At 54.1% G+C, this 23,103-nt stretch overlaps 1 protein-coding gene across 1 annotated transcript; it reads left to right on the top strand.

The window, feature by feature from the left end:
* The first annotated feature begins 9,606 nt into the window (after positions 1–9,606).
* On the top strand, positions 9,607–21,285 carry Rspo1 (R-spondin 1). The gene is made up of 6 exons (XM_042055291.1): positions 9,607–9,618; positions 9,776–10,112; positions 16,852–17,043; positions 19,189–19,338; positions 19,654–19,842; positions 20,561–21,285. Exons 1-6 carry the CDS (start codon positions 9,607–9,609, stop codon positions 20,722–20,724), a joined length of 1,044 nt encoding a protein of 347 aa, XP_041911225.1. The 3' UTR covers positions 20,725–21,285.
* Positions 21,286–23,103: the final 1,818 nt, after the last annotated feature.

Genomic DNA, 23,103 nt, shown 5'->3' with positions numbered 1-23,103 from the left:
GTCTGACCCTGAAGAGAAGGAGGGTTTGGCTGGACCACTAAGCCCTGCTCATTCTGTACCTGCCCCCTTTCCAAGATTCTGATGGAGGGCACGGGCCTTGGCAAGCGTCCTGGGCCCCTGCCTCTGACCCAAGAAGAGGTGGCGCGGGGCGGGGAGAGGCAACGTGAGCTCGCAGCGTTCGACACGGTGCCGACGGCGTGTCCCTAGTCCGGGTGTGCGGGAGGGGGCTACGGAGTCCCGGGCCCGGCGCTCCAGTCCGTTTTTTCTTACGGATCGGGCAGGGGGGCCGGCCGGGGGTGGCGCCGGGGGATTCCCTCCCTCGTGCGAGCCGGGGACCGGCCCCTCTCCGGGCGCGGGGCGCAGAGCCCGGGCGGCGGACTGCGGGGCCCGCGCGGGCCGCCCCAGCACCAATGCGCCGGGCGGGGCGCTGGCGACCGAGAGGGCATTGAGCAACTGGGCGGCGGGCGGAGCGCGGGGCCGACGGCAGCGCGGGACCCAGTGGCCGCGCCCTCGCCCCTTCGGGCTGCCCCGCCGCGGCCACTGCGCCAGGTGAGTCCCGCGGCCCGCGTCTTCCGCCCCGGGTCCCGGGTCCCCGTCGGGGCGCAGCCGGAGCCCGGGAGGGCAGCGCAGATCCCTACCCCATCCCGTCGTCCTGCCGCACATCAGCTCGGGGCACTCCGCCCGGATTCCCCAGCCGCGACCCCCCCGTTCCAGCCGTGCCCCCACGCACCCCAGCTGCAACCCAGCTGTGACCCAACCTCGACCCACGCGACCCAGCCCCGCCTCGAGTCCCCAGCCCCTACCCACCCATCCCAGCCGTGCCCCCACGGACCCCAGCTGCAACCCAGCTGCGACCCAGACCCACCCAGAGTCCCTAGCCCCGACCCACACAACCCAGGCACGACCCACGCACCCTAGCGGCGACGCAGCTGCGACCTAGCCCCTACCCACTCGACCCAGCCCGGTTCGCTTGGACCGGGTCCCTCCTCCAAGCCCGACGTGGTAAAAGGCCCATGAGCTGTGCGGTTGCCTGGCTGAGAAAGGTGTGCTGCGGCCACTCAGGGACGTCAGGGTGAGCCCGGCTCTGGTGACCCAATCCTGCGCATTTGCAGTGCTCGCGGGGAGATCAGACAGCTGCTGGGAACATGTGGGTGGGGGCAGCGGGTCTGCTCCCCGGGCACCTGTCAAGGCCTCTCTTAGAGACTGAGAGAAGGGAGGATGAATGGACGTAAGCGCTGCAGGCGCTCTCAGGGAGTGGAGCCTCTCTCCGCGTCCAGGGTTTGGGGGCGACGGGGTGGTAACAGTCTCCACGCGGCGCGCCTGATGTGCCTCTGCGATACCCGCGGGTCCCACTGGCACGCACTCGGTTCCGCCCCCGCCCCGAAATACTTCGGCTTCTTCCTGGCAGCCGGTTGTTCCTCGGCCGCTGGCCGATCTTAGGGATGGGAGTGTTGGGCTAATGAGAAGGCATCGACATGGTTTACATTTTTGGGTCTGCATCCGACATCTGACGGAATACCAATTTATCCAAACAGTGTTGCTGCAGGCAAGGAGGTGAAAGTTACCCCAGCCCCCTACTCAGACTGAGTTCCCGCCCTCAGCTCCACCCGCAGCTGAGTCCCCTTTCCCCCAGCGTGAATCCTCCCTGTAGGTCCTCCCCTCCCTGACCCATGTGACCTCAGTTTGTGATCTGGGCCCCAGACGCTTCACCTGCCCTGATCCATCCCCCCCCCCCCCAGCCAAGCTGTAGTGGCTCACAAGCCTCAGCTCTCTGTAAATGCCAGCCTCGAGATATTCTGCCCAGTAGCAGAGTAGATTTAAAATCTGTCCTTAACTCCACAGGACCATGTTACGCTGTAATCCAACCTTGCCCCTTCATTTGTGATGAAGCAAATGAAGGTCTAGCCCTTGCCAGGTGGGAAGAGACGCCCAGTAAGTGGAATTCTGCCCCTGCAGCAAAGCTGTTACAGCTCCCACCAATGTCTTGAACACTGTCCACGGCTCTCTTTTAACGGGGTGTAAGGAACCCTACAAAATGAACGTGGGAGCTAGAACGATTCAACACCCAAAGTCAATCAGACACTATTAGAAACAAGGAGGGGTATTTAAAAGTCGGTCCTCTGCCCCTAGCTCCTCTCCCTGCCCTCCTCCACAGTGTTGGTGACCCCTTGAGTACCCAGGTAGGACCCAGAGCAGCTGGAGGGAAAGGGTGCCTCGGAGGCGGGGAATTTGTGGTCCTGGGGAACTTGGTACCACAAGGTCTCTGATCTAATTCACTCCCGCAAAATGTCAGATAGCCTGGCGATATTAGGTCATTGTTTCCTGCCTGAGATCAGCTATGGCTGTAGCTACACCTTCATAGGGAGTACCGTTCTGCTCTTTACCCACACTGCTTTGCTCAGGTCTGTTGCTTATACTCCCTGGTGAGGGTGAACTATTAGCTCATTTGCCTGGTTGGAGATAAAGATATACAGTGCCCGAAAGTATTTAAAATTCTTTCCACCCCAGGGGGAAGCCGGTGCCCCCCTACCTATGCCAATGAAATTCACACCTGCCCTCCCCCCCAATCCCAAGCAAAGACAAGTTTCCAGGAGATCGCAGGGGGTTCTCAGTGGCCGGGGTTCCAGGGACCTGGTGAGTATGGCAGACCAGAGAGGAAACTGGGAGGATGGAGTGGAGAGAGTAAGGAGGGCCAGGAAGGAGTTGCCATTGCCTGGGCTGCTCAGCCCTTGCCTTTGAAGTACCAGGCGTCATTCTGTGGACAAGAGTACAGTGACATCCAGGCGATCTTTCCTGACTAATGGACCCCATACAATGACACCGAAGTCAGACTCAGGCTTGACCCTAGACTTATTTGAGGCAGTGTTTGCGGGCTCAAGGACTGGCAGGTCAGAGCTGCCCAGTACTAACACACTGTCTGAGACAGGCTTTCCTGAGAGGTGACAGCTTCAGGACCAGGGTCGCCAACCAGAGAGACATATGCAAATGTGGCAGTTTCATGCTGAGGCTCTGCATTTAACCTGGTACCCAAATGATTCAGAAGATGTTAAATTCCTTTATCCAGGACCATAGGAACATTGACACATAATGAAACCTCATTCACAAAAGATATTGCTACATTAACTGGGACCCCACTGTTGCTCACCCTGTTCTAAGCAAGTTATGGATGAGCTCGCCTAAGCTATTCCTAAACCAGACTCTTACGGATTAGAAAGAGGCTTCTAGGCTCAAAGTAAAGCTGTGTTACTTTGTTAACTCTAAGTAACACAGCTAATACACCAGCAGGGTTGACCTTGCAAGCCAGGCAGCCAGACTCTGAAATCTGTACCCAGGACCTTCAGAGTCCACATCTAGCCCCTTGGCTGAATATCCATGGCTGTGGGGGCTGGAGTGTGACGTATGGGCTGGGAAGTTTTGGCACGGGGTACTTGGCAGGGGAAGGGGGTGGGTATAGGCAGTGGCAGCCCACGGGACACCAGGGTTGGTGGGGGCATCTCTGCTGGCTCCAGCACCAGCACCAGGTGGGATCCATCAGGTTCATGTAAACACTTCTCACGGGCAGCTTAACCACTTGAGTGTGTCTGGCCTTCAAAGCCAGCGGGAGAGGCCTCCGAGGGAGGAAGGAGGAGGGAGGTACCGAACTCCCTCAGGGGGTAATGATTTATCTCCAGTGCAGGTGGGCTCTGCTGGGGCCTCTTTGGGAGGCCAGGGGTAGACTGGGCACAGAGGAGCTGGAGGGGAGAGGAGAGAGGGCTAGAGGCCCTATGCTAGTATCTCAGATTTCTCATTAGTAAGTCAAAACAACTTAGAGCTAGGGCTGAGCCGATCCCCATTTCAGAGATGAAGAGCCCGAGGCTCAAGGAGACAAAATGACTGGTCCAAAGACAGCTAGCCCCTGGGCAGAGCCTCCTGGGGGAACTGGTCAAAAGCTCACCCCGGTGAACCTAAGTGGGTGTGCTCTTGCACTTTCAAGGCAGTGTGTGGGCGAGCCTCTATCGTGAGTGGGAATGGCACTCACCGTAGCTCCTTCATTAACCCTGAAGCTCAGATGCGTCAGGCAGGAATGGGTGCCCCTGCCCCCATCACCCTGGCCACTGGGTCCAGAGCCCTGGCTCTCTCTGCACTGGGGGATTATCGTCATTCTCTGTGTTTCTGGCCAGGGCGGGCATTGCTGCTGTTTTTATCCCCTCACAAAAGCCAGGCCCGCCAGGCCTGCTGTGTCAGAGTTTCTGTGGCTTGGGGGGGGGGCTGGTGCTGAGGGGGGGGAACCCTCACTTCCTTTTCTCCCTCCAACCCCGGAGGGCCATGCAGAGTCTGCCTGCTTGCCAGTGGCCACTACTCTGACTTCTGCATTGGGACAGGTGAAAGGCACATGCGTGACTCAGCACCAGGAAGAGAAAGCTGAGTAGTCATTCTTAGGACAAAGAGGGCTCCTTTTCAAATGTCAGGATATTCTTGCAGCATGCAGTCTGTAGGGTAGACTTAAAGAAGAACTTCCACTTAGAACTAGCCAATATTAGTCAGAGTGGAGGCCATCTGGTTTGATGTGGCTATCATTGTGTTCCAGTAACTCAGGTGGCTAGCCCCCGAGTTGGGATACAGGATGCTTGGAAGTAGGAGAATGAGATTCCTTCTTCAGGGATGCCTGGTATGGAGTGTGCAGTGCCCAGGCCTCCTAGTTCTACAAAGTCCACGGCACGAAAATCCAAAGGAAGAAAAGAGGTGTAAATCAGGGGCTCCCGTGAACCTAACTCTTCTCTCTCCTTACTCACAGGTCTATCTTGGGGATAACGCTCTGCTGAAGTGAAAGACTTCCCATGTGACCCCCCGAGGTGACTTTCAAACAGGACAGGACCTCCCTTTCGCCCGTCCGATGGAGAACGCGGTTCCATAACCGCTCAGTTCACGGCTGAGATTATGGAGGGTCTGGGCTGCAGCCCAGGCCTGCGCCTCCTGCCACTGACCCAGCCTCAGAGCCTTTAGCAAGAGACCACCCCTCCCGCCGGGGGCCCGGGGCTGGCCAGTGACGACTATGCGGCTTGGGCTGTGTGTGGTGGCCCTGGTTCTGAGCTGGACGCACCTCGCTGTGGGCAGCCGCGGGATCAAGGGCAAGAGGCAGAGGCGGAGTGAGTACCTACTGGGCTGAGCCAGCAAGGGCCTCGGTGTGGGCGGGGCTTTGTGAGGACTGTGGATTATCCGGTGGGTGGTTTCATTTGTTGAGATGTACTGGCCTGTAAACCCCTCACTACTGACCTCTTCCTTCCTCTTTGAGACTCTACTTTCTGGCTCAACGCCTCTCCAGGAGGCCCTTTGACCCAACACCAGTTTTGTAGGGTATCCATGGTGATGCGAGTCCCTGCCTGAGATGCCCCGTTTCCCCCATCCAGGCTCAGGCGTTCAGGGTACCTCTCTGAACAGCAGTCCTTTGGACAGGGGCGCTGCACATCTGGGCAGCAGGCACCCAGCTTCCCTTGCTAAATACCGAGAAGGGTAGGTGAGTTTCTCCAGTCACTTAAACCTGTGGGATTCCCAGAACCGAAGTCAGCACGCCCTTCAGAGAGGGCAGTTTATAGTGGCAATGACCTTGCCGTGTGAGGCGCCCTGCAAGAATTCTGAGCATAAGAAAAGCCCATAATCCCAGCTCTGGGGAGGCTGGAACAGGATGGCCATGACTCCAATGCCAGAGTTTGATGAAATACAGTGAGAGAGACCCCTGCTTTAAAAATCACAACTAAGACAGAAAGAGCAGGGTGGATAGATGGCTCAGTGGTTAAAAGTGCTGACTGCTCTTGCAGAGAACCCGGGTTCAGTTTCCCAGAGCTCCTGATGGGCAACTTTCCACCTGAAATCCAGGGCTATGACACCTCTGAGTTCTGTGGGCACCTGCACTCGTGTGGTGTGCACATACCCCCCATGCATATGCTTAATTAAAAATAATTTGGGGGGGATTTTTGAGACAGGGTTTCTCAGTGTAGCTTTGGAGCCTGTCCTGGAACTCACTCTGTAGACCAGGCTGGCCTCGAACTCACAGAGATCCGCCTGCTGGGATTAAAGGCATGCATCACCACCGCCCGGCAAAAATAAATAAATAAATAAATATTTTATGAAAGAAAGGAAAGAATGGCAAGTCCAGTTTTCTTTTCTTTCCTTCTCCTTCTTGCTATGTAGCCCTGGTTGGCCCAGAACTCTCTATGTAGGCCTCTCATTTGCATTCATCCTACTGCTTCAGTCTCCTTAATGCTTGGTTTGTAGTTATTCATCATGGAGCCCAGTGAGCCCAGTGCCTTTTAAAAACAGTTTCCTAAAGTTCAGCATTAACTTGAACTCCTTGCCTGACCCAGACATCCCTAATCCTCTGCTCAACAGCTGCGGGGGTGGGGGGGTGGGGTAGGGGGGGTTGCATCGTGTACCGGGAGTGGCCAGTGTATGCTCGTGACCCTGCCAGAGAGTTGGGTGGGGGCCTCTCGCTCCTAAGGCCTTGTCCCTCTTTCGACATCCCCCATCAAGGACGGTTGGTCGCGTCACACAGGCAGGGAGTTTTTCTGAAGGCTCCCCCAATTCCCCTGGCCTCACTTTCCTCATGGGATTGATGCCTGCCAGCCAGACAAGACTGAGGGCCAAGGCTCTCCACAGCCCGGGGAGGGAGGCTCAGGGAATTGGTGAAGCCACCGCCAGCTTAGCAAACCATTAGGGACAGTGAGGTCCCAGCGGTCCCAGCGAGGCCTTTCGCAGTCCTCCCCATGGCCCTGTTGTGGCCGGTGCTTTGGACTGCACTGGTCAGATGTGGTTTAGTAGTTTATAATCAGTTTGCCTTTGTTTCCGAAATGGGGGGGGGGCAGGGAGAGAGAGACATGGAGAAAATGTCACTTGTGTAACAGGCCCAGCGCTCCTGTTCACCAGTGGTGGCTGCATGCCCACTGACACAGGTGACCATCAAAGGCAGGATCAAGACAGTGGCACTGACACAAGCTCTGAAGTGGGGTTCAGTAGGACAGGCTTCCAGCTGTGGCTGTGGCTGTCAAACGTAGCCATTTCCGTACGTTTTGATTTTGACCCAGCCACACCCGGTGCCTGGGCCACACGTGCATCAGCTTGGATTGCTGCGCACGTTAGGGCATAGGGCAGGGAAGGGAGCCCTCAGCGCTGTGAGGGTCAGCAGGCCGGAGGGTAGGTGCTGTCAGCTTGGTGATAGAAACGCTCTCTGAGAGGCTGAGATGCCGCTGCACAGGAGCACAGCCAGACATCTGGGGAGGGTAGATAGGGACATGAGTACGCTGCTGGCTTGTTTGTGACGCTGGCGGTAGAGCCCGGGCCTCAGGCACGCATACCCTAACCTTAGATAGATATGTGAATGTTATATGTATTTGTATATTTAGAAATTGTGTGTGTGTGTGTTCACGGGGGAGGGTTCTTATAGCACAGCTTGGAGTGTGGCAGTCAAGAGGGCAACTTCGGCTGTCAGTCCTTGTCTTCCCCACTTGCCTGACACGGGATCTCTTCATTGCTCTGAGTGAGACTAGCTGGCCTGTCTACACAGCGGTGCTGGGACTATAGATGCTTTTGATACGGGGTCGCGCTTTTACATGGCTCCTGGGGAATCCGAAATCAGGTCATCAGACTTGTGTGACGAGTACTTTTATCTGATGCGCCATCTCCTCAGCCTATTTTCTTTCTTTCTTTTTCTTTTTTTTTTTTTTTTAAAGCAATTTTGTACAACGTCAAGTCCCACTCAGACTTCAGTTCGCCAGGACCATTTTGTGCTATGGTTTCTGGGCACCGGGGGAGGAAGAAGGAAGGCTAGGGCATGTAAGGAAGGGCTCTGGACAACAGCCAGCTGAGGAGACAGCTTGCCGTGCAGAAGAGCCCTCAGGCTTTTGCCTGACTGCCATCCCTCTTGGGTGTGTCTGTCAGTCACCAGCAGCCACTGGTGAGATCTGATTGGTCCTCTGGTGGCTTTAACCTGGAAATGTGCGCTCTTGAGGTCTGAGAGACGAAGCCCAGGGAAGCCCCCCTCCCAGTGAGGACCCTCTCCTTCCCTCTCTCTTACCTCACCTGCTCTAGGGTTCCTAAATCTCACTAAGCCCTCTTTCACCCCAGCATAGCTTCCCTTAGCTCCTTATCTGATTCCAGGACCTTCTACTCAGTCCTGCCCTGAGTCTTCCCTGTATCTTCTCCCTTCCTGCTCCCACTCGGGGGCTTGCGTCCCCCACTACCCATGCTGCCGTCCCTCGTCTCCCTCCTTGGAAACGACACTGGAACCCACTGGTGAAAATCTGTAATCCTAGCTCTTGGGAGGGTTGAGGCAGGAGCAATGATTGTTAATTGTTATGAGTTAAAGGCTAGCCTGGGCTATATAGTGAGCCTAACCTGGACTACAGAGTAAAACCCTGACTATGGCAGATGGAGCTTGAAAAGAGCCTGGGATGGGGAACACACCAGTTAGCCAGTGTTGTGAAACTAGGGAGCACGGCATCTGAGAGAGTCCCGGGAGCTGGGGAGGACTTCAGTGTCTGCTCAGGAAGTGGATGCAGCCAGGAGGAGCTGGGAGCTGGTTAACCACGAACTTTGGGGAGTGCAGGGCATTTACCTCCCCCAGCCTCCCACGGCGGGCTCTGTCCCATAGGAAGGCAGCACCCATCAGAATGGAACTCCCACTGGTTGGGATGAAGCCCCCCCTCACTGTTGGCATGGAGCCCCCCCATTGTTGGCATGGAGTCCCTGCACCCCGTTGCCTAGAGCTGCACCCAGGCTGCAGTCACTGTTGCAGGGAGGAGCAGAGGCCAGCTGGCGATGCTCTTTCTCCCTGCCATAAGGAGTCTGGGCTTGCCCAGCTCCTTGCAGCTCCTTGAGCTGCAGCTGGGGAGAGGCCACCAAGAGGCTTCCAGTGCAGATCTGGGCCAGCCTCAGAGAGAAGACAGAGAGGGAGCTGGCGCCTGTGAGAAACAGTGAAGGTCTACAACCATGCTCTCTTGGACTTAGACTCCCAATCCCCTGTGGGTTCAGTGAATGTGCCACAATAGCCTCTGGTCCAGGGAATCCAGAATCAGACCCACTCCCAAGAAGGCCCGTGTTGCCTTCCCTGCTCTCCTTCCCCAGGCCTCATTCCTCATCCTCTACTCACCAACGCGTCTCAGGCCTCTCTCACCGAATCCAGCTGTTCCAAGGCCGGAGCTCACCATCCCCAGACTCCCTCCTTGACCTAGCCCACCTTGAGTCCCCACATGTGCCAAGCGCCACTCCCTACACACCAGTGGGTGCTTGCCACTGTCTATGCCCACACCACACCCTCCTTGAGACCCTCCACCACACACTCCCCTCGGCCCAACTCTAGACAGATCCAGCCCTCGCTAGTCTCCATCCTTCCCTGGGCCCCCATTCAGAAACAAGACAGATTCTGTCCTCCGGAGCCCTTTCTAGTGACAGGAGGCGACATCTCAGCAGAAAGAACAACAAGAGGTTAGACCTACCATGATGAATTCAAATGGTGGGGAAAGGCGACCACAGAAAAAGACTCCATCCAGATTTGCAGGGAGGTGGTCAGGGAGGACTTCCTGGAGGAGAAAGGTAGTTCTGAGGCTCTGAAGGCTGCAGAGCGTGACATAGAAGATGGAAAGGGAGGTGTGTTTGGGGAAATGGTTACTGTTTGGGTTGAGGAAGGAAGTGGGCAGGATTACATCCGGGGAAACCTTTTGGCCCTCTGGAAAGCAGGTCTTACTTTTAGAAGTGATACAGTGTTTCAGGTAGAGGTGGGAGGTCACCATGTGTTTGGTTGTAGAGGGATGCCTGGCTAGGAGGCAGTTGGGAGTTGGAGGAAGTGAGCTGGGGAGGAGGGACCATAAACAGGAAGCAGTGTTTCACTGAGGGGCTGGTTGAGCCACCAGGCCAGGCAACAGCAGTCCCCCTCACCTCTGTCCTGAGGCTTGAACCTAGGGCGTCATACGTGCGAGGTGAACCTCTACCACTGAGCCACATCCCCAGCCTGCAACTGAAGCTTGGATGGGTTTTACACGGGGTTGACAGAGGCCGGAGGCAGGAGCAGCACCATGGTGGCACACAGCCTTGCCTGTCTGACCAGAAAAGGGAGCTTGAGGACCTGGAGAGATGGCTTACTGGTTGAGAGCACTGGCTGGCTCTGCAGAGGACATATTCGATTCCCAGCATCCATATATCTGTTCACAACCTTCTATAATTCAAGTTCCAGGAGACCCAACACCCTCTTCTGGCTTCCAGCACCAGGCATGCATGTGGCACACAGACATACATGCAGGCAAAACATTCATGCACAGAATTTTGTTTTGAATATGTTTCCAGATATGACTGGGAAGTCAAGGGTTCCAGAGCAGAGGCAGTAGAGGGGCGAGTGAGAAAGGCTGCCGTCCTCTCCAAGTGCCTTCCCCTCCCTTGAGCCTGAGAAGCCTCCTCAGCTAGGCTTAGCAGGGCCCAGTCATCACAGAAAACAGCAGGAGGGAGTTCTGTCTGGCCCCTTTCCTCGCCAGTGGGATGAAGCCTTGTCTTCCTTCTGGGGATGCTCTGGGACACTCAGCACCTTGAGGCCCTCGCACAGGCTATTGCTCCTGGGAGGGCGTGTGGCCGTCCCCTAGCCAGCTGGCTCAGAGAGTGAGTGCCCACTCCTCTGCAGCTATCTGTCACAGTGCCCATCCGGCATCCCTGGTGCTGGCTAGATCCCTGTCACCATACCCTAGCATTCAGCTCCCAGCAGTCCCAGGATCCTGTTCGCTGTGCAGTGAATGGTGGGGAATGACAGAGCCTCAGTTTCCCCTCTGCATTTTTTTTTAACTTGAGACTTTGTCTCAAATAGCCCAGGCTACTGAGAAAGATCTTCAGCTTCTGATCCTCCTGCCTCCACCTCCTGAGTGTTGGGGTTAGAGACTTGCACTACCATACCTGACTGGTATGATGTTGGGGTTGGGGCCCAGGCTCCATGCCCACTAGGCAAGCAAGCACTCCACCCACCAGCTCCAGCCCCAACCCCTCCCCTTTAGTATCCTCTATGCATCCCCCAGACATACGTCATCTTCCTTGGGTTCTCCATTCAAGATCACATTCCCCATGTGAGCACCCGGCCAGCCTCCATGGAACCCCTCCTTGAGCCATCTGTTCCCTCCTTGTCACTCCCGTGACTCCCTAAGCTGAGAGTGTCACAGGGCTCCTGTTCTGCCCTGGTAAACATTCCTTGGTTCACCAAGCTGACCCCTACCCATCACTGGGTCCCCACATGTGAGCTTCCAAACCTTTATGCAGGCTTCTGGATCTTCTTCTCACCCAGTCAATCCTGCAACCTCATCTCTGCAGGTCTTCATCACTTTCTCTGCCTCTGAGTCTTGGCATCCTATCCCTCCTCCCCCCTGCCCTCCCTCTCTTCCCTTCTCCTACTTTCCTGCTCTTCCTCCTCCTTCTCTTTATCCTACTCCTCTCACCCACTTTCTTCAAGACAGGATCTCACTCTGTACCCCATGGTCCGGAGCCCATGGCAACCTTCCTGCTTCTTCGGTCTCCGGAGTTCTAGCGTTGCTCTCAGTCTCTTGCTTTGTTCTGCTTTATTCCAGAAGCCTTCCCTTCCATCCGCTGCCCAGATCGCTGACGTTTGCCTGCTTTGCCCTTCTCAAAGTCACTGTCAGTGACCACTAATGGTCCAGCCTTGTAGGCATGTTTCAAAGCTACCTGTCTCGGCCCCCTCCCAGTGACGTCCCTTAGGAAACCTGGTCCCTCTCCCACTCTGCCAGCTCCCACCTCCCCAAGATCCCCCGGCTACCTCTTTCTAAGCCCTTCTTCCTCTGCTTCTCTGTGCAGCACAGGGGCTGCCGGGGCATGGCCTGAGAGATTTGCCCCCCTACCTCTACCCTTATACTCTTGAGGATTCTGCCAGCACTGACCCCACCTTGCTACTCTACCGCCGTCAACTCTTCTCAAAAGCAACAGCATTGCTTCGTCTTTAGATTCTTCTGTCCCGTTTATGCCTTGCTTCTGCCCTCTGAGCCTCCTGTATTGACTTCCAGTGTGGTTATCAACTATATCTGCTGTAGATTCCTCATGGGACTGGGGCATTCAGCCTATTGGTGCCTCCCTCTTCGATGAGCACCCTCTTCCTGTGGCTTCCTTGGCTCAGGATGTTTTTCAGGATCCTTAACCAGGCTCTCGTTGGGTTCATCAAGGCTAACCTCGCCCTACCCTGTCACTCTTGCCTCCCACTCTCTAGGCCCATTTGCCATCTCACTTGTCCTTCTTTATGTGTGTGGGAGTGGCTGGTTTTGTTTGTTTGTTTTTTTTTTTAAGGCAGAGTGCCATGTAGCCTAGTTGAGGCTAGCTTAGAACTTGCTGTGTAGCCAACACTGGCCTTGACCTCCAGATCCTCCTGCTTCTGCTTCCCAAGTGTTGGGATTATAGCCCTGCAACAGCATGCCTGGTGCCCTTTGCCTTGAATGGCTGTTACTACTGTTCATCTACTGACAAACTTCATCTCTTGAGTCCCACTGCTTAGTGGCCACCTTTCCTGAGTGTCCCACATGAACTGGTCACTCAGCATACCTGGGGTCTTGCTCATCTCCCCACCCAAGCCTGTTCTGGGATTTCTGACCCAGTGGAGGGTCAGCGGTTACCCGGATTCACAAGTTCAGCGTCTCGAAGTCCCCTTGTGCTGTCGTTCATACCACATGCCACCCAGCACCTGGTCCGGCGGGATCACCACTTTCAGATCCCAGGTCTGTTTGCCCCTTTCCCTGCCCCAGCTTACCGCCATTAGAAGCTGGTTCTCACTATGTATCGTAGGCCAGCCTCAGAGTGGAAATCCTCCTGCCTGGGCTTCCAGAGGGGACCACAGGTGAGTGATAACTGCTCACCTTCCCATTTTGAGAGTTTTAACCCAGGGATCTTCCTGCTTCCTCCTTTGCCACCTCTTCAGCCCACTGTCCACCGTACTGAGGGGGCCTTCTAAAGTGAAATCCTGATTGTGGCTCCTGTCAGCCTCCCTTGCTGCCTTTGGGTAGTGCCTTTGTTTCTTTTATTGGTGTGAGGTTCTTCCTGGCTCGGCCTTGCTTCTCTTTCAGTTTCCCACGTTCCCATTCTCGCCGTGCTCCCCCTATGCTCGCCCTGGGGGTTAGCATACTTTCTTAGCCAATACCAGCGTCAACTGAGAAAAATGCAGTGTGATTGGTTGAGTGGACAGTGGGGTAATGAGGAGGCCTGTGCAAATGTGTTCTTTTGTTTGTTTGCTTTTCTAGACAGGGTTTCTCTGTGTAGCCTTGGCTGGCCTTGGAAGGCCTGCTCTGTAGACCAGGCTGGTCTTGAACTCGCCTGCCTCTGCCTCCCGAGTGCTGGGATTAGAGGTGTGCGCCGCCGCCACTGCCAGGTGCAAATTTTTTCTTAACAGAGAGACTAAGAAGAGAGAATGAATACTGAAGTCTTGCTATCAGGAGTCAAGCCTCATTGTGCAGGCCCAGAGTGCCAGTACTTGGAGCTTGAGGCAGGAGGCTTGAAAAGTTCAAGGCCAACCTGGACAACTTAGTGAATCCCTATCTCAAAGTAAAAAGAGGGCCGGGAATGTGGCTCAGTGGTAAACTGTTTCCTAGCACTGGATGGCTTTGCATCATCCCCTACTGCTGAAAACAAAATCAAAGCCATAAAATCCCCCTGTAAAGACTGGGGGACACCTGGCTCATCTCAACCACTCATGCAAAGGCAAACAGCCAGAGTGAGCGTTCTTTTCTGCAACAAACAGGGCAGTGACTCAAAGGACCTTGCATGGCATGGAAGCAGTCTCTAAACTCTACAGTGACCCACACCCTTGATGCACGGCTGAACCACGGCTGAAAGACTCTGCAGAGTTGCAGTGTAGTTGCACATCTGCCCCTGCAGTGAGCACGCCAGGCAAAACGAAAGCGATGCTTGATTTTCACCAGCTCAGTAGCACTGACTCCAGGCAACCAAGTTTCACCTGAAGGAACTCATCGAGCAAGACGCTCTTGCTTTCCACGCTCTTGCCAGCAGCCTCCATCTGCCTTTCGTATGCTGTGTTCTCGGTGCCCGGGACACAAACTGGCTGATGCCTCATGGCTCAGTAATTTAACCTCTTCATCTCCTCGTATGCAAGAAAGGAGGCTTGATCATAATAATGGGATGGGCGTAGTGGCTCACCCCTGTCCTCCCAGCCCTCAGGAGGCAGAGGTGGGGCAATTGTTTCAAGTTCAAGGAAGCCTGGGCTACGTTGCAGTTCCAGGATAGCTCGGGCTACACTGTGAGACTCTTGAAAGCCGAAGCTGGGAAGTAGCATGATTAGTAGAGGTCTTGCCTGGCGCACAAAGCACTGTGTTTAATTCCTAGATCATCATAAAGCTGGATGTGGTGGCACAATCCCGGCATCCCAGCACTCAGAAGTAGAAGGAAGAGCTGGAGCTCAAGGCTAGCCTTGGCTACGTAGGGAGTTTGAGGGCAGCCTGGGCTACATGAGTAAAAGTTTCAAAAGTAAACAATGAAACCAAGTGGTCTGCAGCCAAAATGTCTAGGAAGGGCCTCTTTTCTCTGTCCCCTCCCGGAGAGTCGCTGCACACACAGGTCTGTCATCAGGGTTGCAAAAAGCCCTGCAGGAAAGGGGTCTGTGGCAGTGTCTGCCACCCCAGGCTGCTGGAGCCTGAGGCCAGAGGATCATGAGTTTGTGGCCAGCCTGTGCTACATAGTGGACCTTTTCTCAAAATACAAACAAATTGCTGGGCATGGTGATGCACACTTTTAATTCCAACACTTAGGAAGCAGAGGTAGACAGATCTCTATGATTTCAAGGATAGCCTGTTCTATAAAGTAAAGCCCAGGACAGCCAGGTTTCATAGTATAGACCCTGTCCCAAAAAGACGAAAGCAAAGCTGGGTGGTGGTGCAGGCCTTTAATCCCAGCACTCAGGCAGAGGCAGGCGGATCTCTGTGAGTACGAGGCCAGCCTGGTCTACAAGAGCTAGTTCCAGGACAGGCTCCAAAGTCACAGAGAAACCCAGTTTCAAAAAACAAAACAACAAACAAACAAACAAAAAACAGATAGACAGACCGATAGTCCCGTTGAGATTCATTCCAGGCGCTGGTTCCAGGCCTCACCTGCAGCAGTAACCTCTCCCCCACATCCTCCTGTTGACATCTGGAAGAATCCTATGCAGAGGGCTCTTGAAGGGAAACACTTCCCACGGGACTAAAGCTCCTTAGTGCAATATAGAGAAAAGACATCTTATCTCCCACTATTCCCTCCCCCAAATTATCTGCATGTTCCCTTGCCCTCTCCGGTCCTCTTCCTTCCAGCACCCTTGTTTCTGTGCTCTACGGGACAGATGTTCTACTGGTCCCTCAAAAAGGGGCTCCATGGCACTTCCTTCGAGAGTCCTTTCTTCTCTTTCTTCTCTTTCTTTTCTCTTCCTTCTTCTTCTTCCTCCTTCAACAGCCTCTTACTATATTGCTCTAGTCTGGCCTCAAATTCATAACCTTCTGCCCGGAATGCTGGGATTACATGCAAGAGCCACCATACATGGTGGCTTTCCCGGACTCTTGAGTCCACTGTTGCTGGCTTAGGGCCGCCTGGCACTCACATATGGATGGGTGTCTGCCTGGCTGAAGGCCAGTCCCTCTGCAAAGAGGCTCAATTTGACACCTGACCCCTGAGCTCACTCCACATGTGGCACATGGAAGGTGACGGGTGTCAACTGAACAGTTAGTGAAGGACAGGATGAAACCTAAGTCTCAGAGCTGCTGTGGAAGGTCGTGCTGCCTTCAGGGAGAGCACTAAACCAGGATGTCTCAACCTCAGCATCACAGACATTTTGGACCACATGATTCTTTTTGTCCAGGGCGGGTCCACACATTTGAGAATGATCAAGGGCTTCTTTTATCTTTACTGCCTTAATACCAGTAGCAACTTACTTCTCTGGTCATCATGATCAAAAAAAGTCCCCAGGGGCTGGGGAGATGGCTCAGCAATTAAGAGCACCACTTGTTCCTCTTGCAGAATATCTGGGTTCAGTTCCCAGCACCCACATGATGGCTTACAATCATCTGAGGCCCTTCTCTGACCTCTGAGGGCACTAGACATGCACATGGTGCATATGTGTGTGTGTGTGTGTGTGTGTGTGTGTGTGTGTGATACATGAACAATTAAAATAAATCTATTTTTTTAAAGTCCTTAGGGTTGGGGATTTAGCTTTGTGGAGTGCTTATCTCAAATGTTCAAGGCCCTGGGTTTGGTTCCCAGTATCACAAAAACCAGGTATGGTGGCATCTACTTGAGATCCCAGCATTCTGGAGGTGAAGGCAGGAGGACAGAAGTTCAAGGTCATCTTCTGACTACCTGAGACTCCGTCATTAAAAAAAAAAAGTTGGTCAAATGCCTCCTAGGAAGCAAAATCTCTCAAGTTGAGACCATTATTCTAGGTTTCGGTTACTCTACTTATCTTTCAGTCTTTCTCCTTGTAACCTTTAATCCAGGATCCATCTTGATCTTAAATCTTTACCAGCAATGGAAAAGCTTTGTTGAGTACCTGGGGCTGAAGTTTCCTCCCTTGGAGAGAGTTAGGGTAAGGTTCCAGGAAGGTAAAGGTTGAGTTTCATCTCTGGGGATAAAAAGCAAGCGTCCAGGCTTGGATTGCTGGAGCCAGTAAGAAGTTAGGGGTGCAGATCCAGGTATGACCACTCACTACTTAGGGGCTCTGGGCTTGCTGAGAGCTGTTCACCCAGCCCTGTCTCCCGAGATACACATCCCCTTTGTGCTACGAAGTCCCCGAAGGATCACCTCCCATCTCTGTGGGAGCCCAGAAATATGGGTGCTCCCCTACAGCCACCTTCTCATGCTTACTTTACCCTGCAGTCAGTGCTGAGGGGAGCCAAGCTTGTGCCAAGGGCTGTGAGCTCTGTTCAGAAGTCAACGGCTGCCTCAAGTGCTCGCCCAAGCTGTTCATTCTGCTGGAGAGGAACGACATCCGCCAGGTGGGCGTCTGCCTGCCCTCCTGCCCGCCTGGATACTTTGATGCCCGAAACCCCGACATGAACAAATGCATCAGTGAGTTTGTGGGGGGGGAGGGGGGATGGAGAGGCCCTGGACCCTGGAGGACTATGCTTTGAACTAGTTAGGAGTGCAGAGGGGACACAGAAAGAAGATGAGGCGCACTCTTGTTTCAGATATACAGGCACACATCCTCCTAGAGGCTCTACCCATAATCCCATTGTGTAGAAACCAGAACTCCGCCCTTCTCTCTCCATAGCCGCACATAGTTCCCACAGTTCACTCTGACTGCCCAACTCATCTTGTCAAGCCGGAGACCCCAAAGCTAGCCCCTCACTGTGCTGCCCAGCCCACTCATTAACCACGGCCCAGCTACTGTTCCCTCCTTCCCCTTGTCCTGTCTAGACTCCCAACACCTGTCTCCTGCACCGTTTCCATAGCCGGTCCATCCAGCCAACCCTCTGCGCCCCGGCCACCGAGATGCTTCTGAGACTTACAACCTAGTGCGCATGCCTGCTGCTAGTCAGCCTGTGTCGGCACTACCCTGGCTCCAGGGAAACCAGTCTGGCCGTTCTGCTCTTTCACGAGTCCCTCTGGTTTCTGGCTCTGCTTTTTCACCCCAGCCACAGTTCCATGTGTTACAAGGCACGTGCTGCCCCTTCTCCATCCCGTTCCTGTAATTACAACTGGGACATTCTGGGGACACCCAGTGAACCTGTGAACCACACCAGTATTTCCTCCTTCCTTCGGTGCCTGAAACTCATTTCCAGATCTTAAATCACAGAGCCTTACAAAAGCCTTTGGAGGGAGGCTGGATAGAAGGGGCCAGAGGTTCTTAAAGCTTGTAGATTAGAGGCATGGAGGGGAAATGCCTGGTGCCAGCGCAGCCTTCTGAATTCTGCTCTCAGCTTGGCTACTAGCTCTTTGTATGACCTTGGGAGTAGCTCAGCCCCCTGACAGCTCATCCTTAAACTGGGAGTGCTAGTCTTTCCTCCTTGGGTTGTTGAGGGACACACCTATAAGCCTCTTGGTGTCTGGCACTCAATAAATGGTAGCTACTATTGTTATTTGATTCTTATTGTACTGGCAACCAAACGCAGGAATCTAAGCAAATGGTGGGAGCGGGGTAGGGGGGTTGGGTAAGGAAGAGGTGGCAGGAGAAAGGGAAGCAAAGTTGAAATTAAGTCACCAGGACAAAGGTACAGAAGAAGGTGGGTGAGTAGCTCAGTGAGACAAAGTGGGCTCTGGGAGCCGCCCTCTTGGTCTTCAGGGCACTGAGGAAGAGGGGGTTCCTGGATGTGCCAGAGGCTGGCAGCTGGTGCTTCAGGTGCCAGAGACTGGGAGGAGCCAGTACCTTGAGGAAACCAATACCTCCCAGTCTGGGGAGAGGAGACGGTGGAAGGCCTGTCTGTTCTCAGTCAAGCCCTGTTCTACCCACCTCCCGCAAAGGAGGGAGCTGGCAAGAGGAGGAAGGGAGGGACCCAGGAGTCCAACCCAGGGGTTCCTGGCACATGGTTTTGCACAGGGAGAGGAATTTGCCCTGGGATTGCTCCCACTCCTTTGAGCAGATTCCTTCTGCTCTGGGCAGGAGGAGACTGAGTGCTGGGGTGCTGGGGGTGCCCATCAGTGTGAGAAGGGGTGCCACACAGGTGCTCCCTTTCTGTCCTACTCTTGTTTAGTTTCGTTTTGTTTTTTGAAGCAGGGTTTCTCTGTGTAGCTTTGTAGCCTGTCCCAGATCTCGCTCTGTAGATCAGGCTGGCTTTGAACTCATAGAGATCCACCTGCCTCTGCCTCCCAAGTACTAGGATTAAAGGCATGTGCCACCACCGCCCAGCCAGCCCTACTTTTTTTAGAGGGTCTCTGGGATGTCTTGGGATGCTGAACCAGTCTTCTCTGTCTCCACCAAGCCCAGTAGGCCCCTCCTCCTCTGAAACCTTGGGCCTCAGCCTGAGTTCTAGGATCTGAGACTTTGGGTTCTGGTTAACTGTTGTTGGCAAGCATCCCAGGTCAGTACTCAGGAGTGACTACTTCAGTGTCCTCTCTTTGTCCCCTCCCTTTTGAAAGATTCCTCTGTAGGAATCCCAACTCTAGACCAAGATCCCGACCTCTGTGAGTGGATGTGAGCAGTAGGCTTTGGGGCCGGGGATAAAAGAACTTGCCCATCCCAACCGCGGCCAAACTCCATTCTGCTTCTGTCTGCAGAATGCAAGATTGAGCACTGTGAGGCCTGCTTCAGCCACAACTTCTGCACCAAGTGTCAGGAGGGCCTGTACTTGCACAAGGGCCGCTGCTATCCAGCCTGTCCCGAGGGCTCCACAGCAGCCAACAGCACCATGGAGTGCAGCAGTCCTGGTAAGGAGCCGGTGCCAGAGGCAGAGGGCCCAGGGCCCAGAGCAGAGAGCTGGATGGAAGTCTTAGAGGCTGATGGCACAGGGTGAGGGGGCGGGGCAAGACAGGGTGAAGGGGCGGGGCAAGAGAAAGCTCTTCCGCAAACCTCTTTTTGGGGCTTCTTTCTCTGTGGCCCTAGGTCTGGACTGGGATTGATTGGGTAGGTAGGTAGGTGGGTGGGTGGGTGAGATTTCTCCAGGGGCACTCAGACGGACCAGAGGGGCGAGGGGGCGGCCCCTTTGCCTCTTCCTTCCCTTCCTCCTACCTCACCTCCCTCAGCACAATGTGAAATGAGTGAGTGGTCTCCATGGGGGCCCTGCTCCAAGAAGAGGAAGCTGTGCGGTTTCCGGAAGGGATCGGAAGAGCGGACACGCAGGGTGCTCCATGCTCCTGGGGGAGACCTCACCACCTGCACTGACACCAAAGAGACCCGGAAGTGTACAGTGCGCAAGACGCCATGTCCTGAGGGTGAGCTGCAGCCTCTGCCTCCAGGGTCAGTTATATCTACATCCTGCCGGGTGTCCCAAACTGCAAACTGGGGACATATCCTGGCTGAGGACAGTGCCCTGAGATGCTCTGTGGCCAAAAGTCGAAACTTCTTTGGGCATGATCCTTGTCCCATTTCTTCTGGGTGTTCATTTTAGAAGAACAGAGAGAGAGGGAGAGAGGGGAAAGGAGAGAGAGAGAGAGAGAGAGAGAGAGAGAGAGAGAGAGAGAGAGAGAGAGCGAGAGCGCTCAACAGAGCGGTTGGGGTGGGCTAGGCCCCAGAGACTTGGACCCATTCAGACAAGGCCACAGAGCCTGAAGTTAGCAACGAGGTAGATGCTGTCCACCCACCCTGGCTGGACTCAGAGGTAGTTGGTGGGTGGCGGGGAGTAGGGACTGTCCTGATACCTTCGGTGAACAGTCAGGAAATGCTCTAGGGTCTTTGGGGTTCAAGGGATGAGGCGAAGGAGGGAGCCTGGTATGCACTGGGGAGTGGGGGCAGAGACAAGTCCCTAGGGACTGTTTCTAGTCCTTATGCTATAAGGTCCCCTGAAGAGGCTATATAGCCAGAAGAGGCTTTGAGGCCACCTTCTTTTGCCTTCCCACCTAACTTCATTGCCATGACCTCCTGAGGACCCTTGGGCACCCAGAGTATCTGAGCATCCTTCATTGATTTTTATCCACTATCTGATTGTTGCAGGGCAGAAGAGGAGGAAGGGGGGCCAAGGCCGGAGGGAGAATGCCAACAGGCATACGCCTAGAAAGAACAGCAAGGAGCCAGGCGCCAACTCTCGGAGACACAAAGGGCAGCAGCAGCCACAGCCAGGGACAGCAGGGCCACTTACATCAGTAGGACCCGCCTAGGCACGGTTGATCAGTCTCCAGATCTGTGTGGAAGAGTCTTATGCTGTACTGCATCATGGGAACTTTCCAGAACTGGAGCATCTGGGACAGCAAGTCCACACATCCTCCACTCGCCCACCCACCCATCTATCCATCCATCCATCCATCCGTGCATATCCAGGCGCACATATGGCCACATCAGAAAACGTCAATATACACACACACATTCTTGATTTTTGAAGTCATCGAGGATACTTCCCTCCTGTGGCCCAGCTGTACACACTCAGTTTATGATGCTCTCAGAAGACATGTCTGAGAGGACGTTTCCCAGCATCTGAACCTAAACTTCAGGGAGTGGAACCTTCTGGAGGAATTGCTGGGACAGCATCTGGCAGGTGGATGGCAGACCAGAGCCAAAGCTGGAGCAGCTGCCAAGGGGGAGAGTGCTTTCCCCTGGCCTGTGTGGCACTCCCAGCTATGTGACTTGATTGTTGGAGATGAGAGTCATTACACAACCGGGGTCTATGTCAGGGCTGAGCTGACTTGGAGACGGCTTAAAGTTTATTTCAAATTAAAAAACAAACAAACAAACATACAAAACAAGCTCTCCATTCATCTTCAGGGTTTGAGGTTTGGTGGGTACTCATAGAAGCAAGGAAGGGTAAGGCCCAATTTTACAAGCCCCCTAATAGCCTAATGGCAAACTTTAGAGATACCTAGAGGATGGTCGCCAGGTTCTCTGCATTTTTTTTTTTTTTTTTTGGTTTTTCGAGACAGGGTTTCCCTGTAGTTTCTAGAGCCTGTCCTGGAACTAGCTCTAGTAGACCAGGCTGGCCTCGAACTCAGAGATCCGCCTGCCTCTGCCTCCCGAGTGCTGGGATTAAAGGCGTGCGCCACCACCGCCCGGCGCTCTGCATTTTTTTTAAAAAAGATTTTTAAACATTTATTTGAATGTATGTGTGAGTTTCTGTGCAGCGCATGCACGCAGGTACAGAAACCAGTTACAGGAGGCTATGACCTGCTGGTGTGGATGCTGGGAACTGAACCCGGGTCCTCAGCAAAAGCAGCAAGTGCTCTTAATCACTGAGCCATCTCTCCAGCCCCATCTGTATTCCTGTTAATCGGCATGTGGTCTGGGGGCCAGCTACGACCTTGTTGGCAAGCAGCTCGTAGGGAATGAGCCTCCAGTGCCATTCCAGACCTAGTGTCTCACACGTGTGTGTTAGCCGGGCTCCCGGTGGTCGGCATACACATCCTCATCAAGAAGCATTCCTGAGACTTCCCTGAAGAAGTAGAGGCCTGCTATGTGGGAGGATTTCCATCTGGGAGGTCAGGGTCTATATACCAAAGGATAATCCTAAGTAGGGGGAGAGAGAGCAGACTCTCTGGCCATGTTTGGGGACTGTCGTGGTCAAAGGTACGGTACGAGTGTGGGTGGAATGAGATCGGGTGGCATTCTGGTATCTGCTGGCGGTAGTGCAAACCAGCTCGGGACTGAGTGGTTGATTTCCTCAGAGGACCAGTCTCAGCCTTCCCTCATAAAGCTCAGAGGATGATGGGAGAGACAGATGTTCACCAAATGAAGGTGCAAGCAAGACCCAAAGCTCAAACAGAGGGAGTCAAGAGCAGGCACATTCATAGAGCGTATGGCAGTAAGGGGAAAAGTATGAGACAAAAATCAAAGACTTTTAGCCGAGTGGTGGTGGTGCACACCTTTAATCCCAGTACTCGGCAGGCAGAGGCGGGTGTATCTATGTGGTTTCGAGGACAGCCTGGTCTACAGAGTGAGTTCAGGACAGCCAGGATTGTTACACAAAGAAATGCCTCAGAAAAACAAAACAACAGAAGACTTTTTTCCCAGGGTGGTTTCTCAGAATGGGAGATTTGTGACCAGCTCTGAAGAATGAGTAGAATTTAAGATAAAGATAAAAGTCTTGGGCCAGCAAGAGGGCTCAGCCAATGAGTACTTGCCACCAAGCCAAATGACCTGGGTCAGATCTGAGACTCACGTGGTAGAAGGGGAGAAATGACTCTGACCTCCACATGCATATGGAGACATGGATACACACACACACACACACACACACTTTTTAAAAACAAACCAGCAAACTAAAGAAAGTGTGTGAGAGATGATCACAAACAACATCTTGCCTTTGGGGTCACTGGCAGAAGGGTTCTAGAGGGAGTCAGGGAGGGATATCAGACAGGCAGCTTCCAAGGTAGCTAGGAACGCTGGGTGGCCTGTTTTTCTGAATCACTGTCTGCTGTTGCCTGTATGCCATTGGATGTTCTGGGTTCCATTCCTGGTTATGGAGGCATCAGGATGTGGCCGAGTCAGGCTGCTCATTCAGTGGTGCCAGGAAGCAGAGAGAATGCCTGCACCAGGGAAAGGCAGTGTTA

Source organism: Arvicola amphibius, chromosome 6 (assembly GCF_903992535.2).
Source record: "Arvicola amphibius chromosome 6, mArvAmp1.2, whole genome shotgun sequence".
In the NCBI taxonomy this organism is placed as follows: Eukaryota; Metazoa; Chordata; class Mammalia; order Rodentia; family Cricetidae; genus Arvicola; species Arvicola amphibius.
The sequence above is the reverse complement of the archived record's forward strand: the minus strand, read 5'-3'. Positions and strand labels throughout refer to the sequence as shown.

Excerpts from the sequence above, each read along its gene's own strand:
- Rspo1 (XM_042055291.1), top strand. Across the intron at positions 10,113-16,851 it reads CCTGGAGAGATGGCTTACTG|TCAGTGCTGAGGGGAGCCAA; the intron begins GTTGAGAGCACT and ends TTTACCCTGCAG. Across the intron at positions 17,044-19,188 it reads CGACATGAACAAATGCATCA|AATGCAAGATTGAGCACTGT; the intron begins GTGAGTTTGTGG and ends TTCTGTCTGCAG.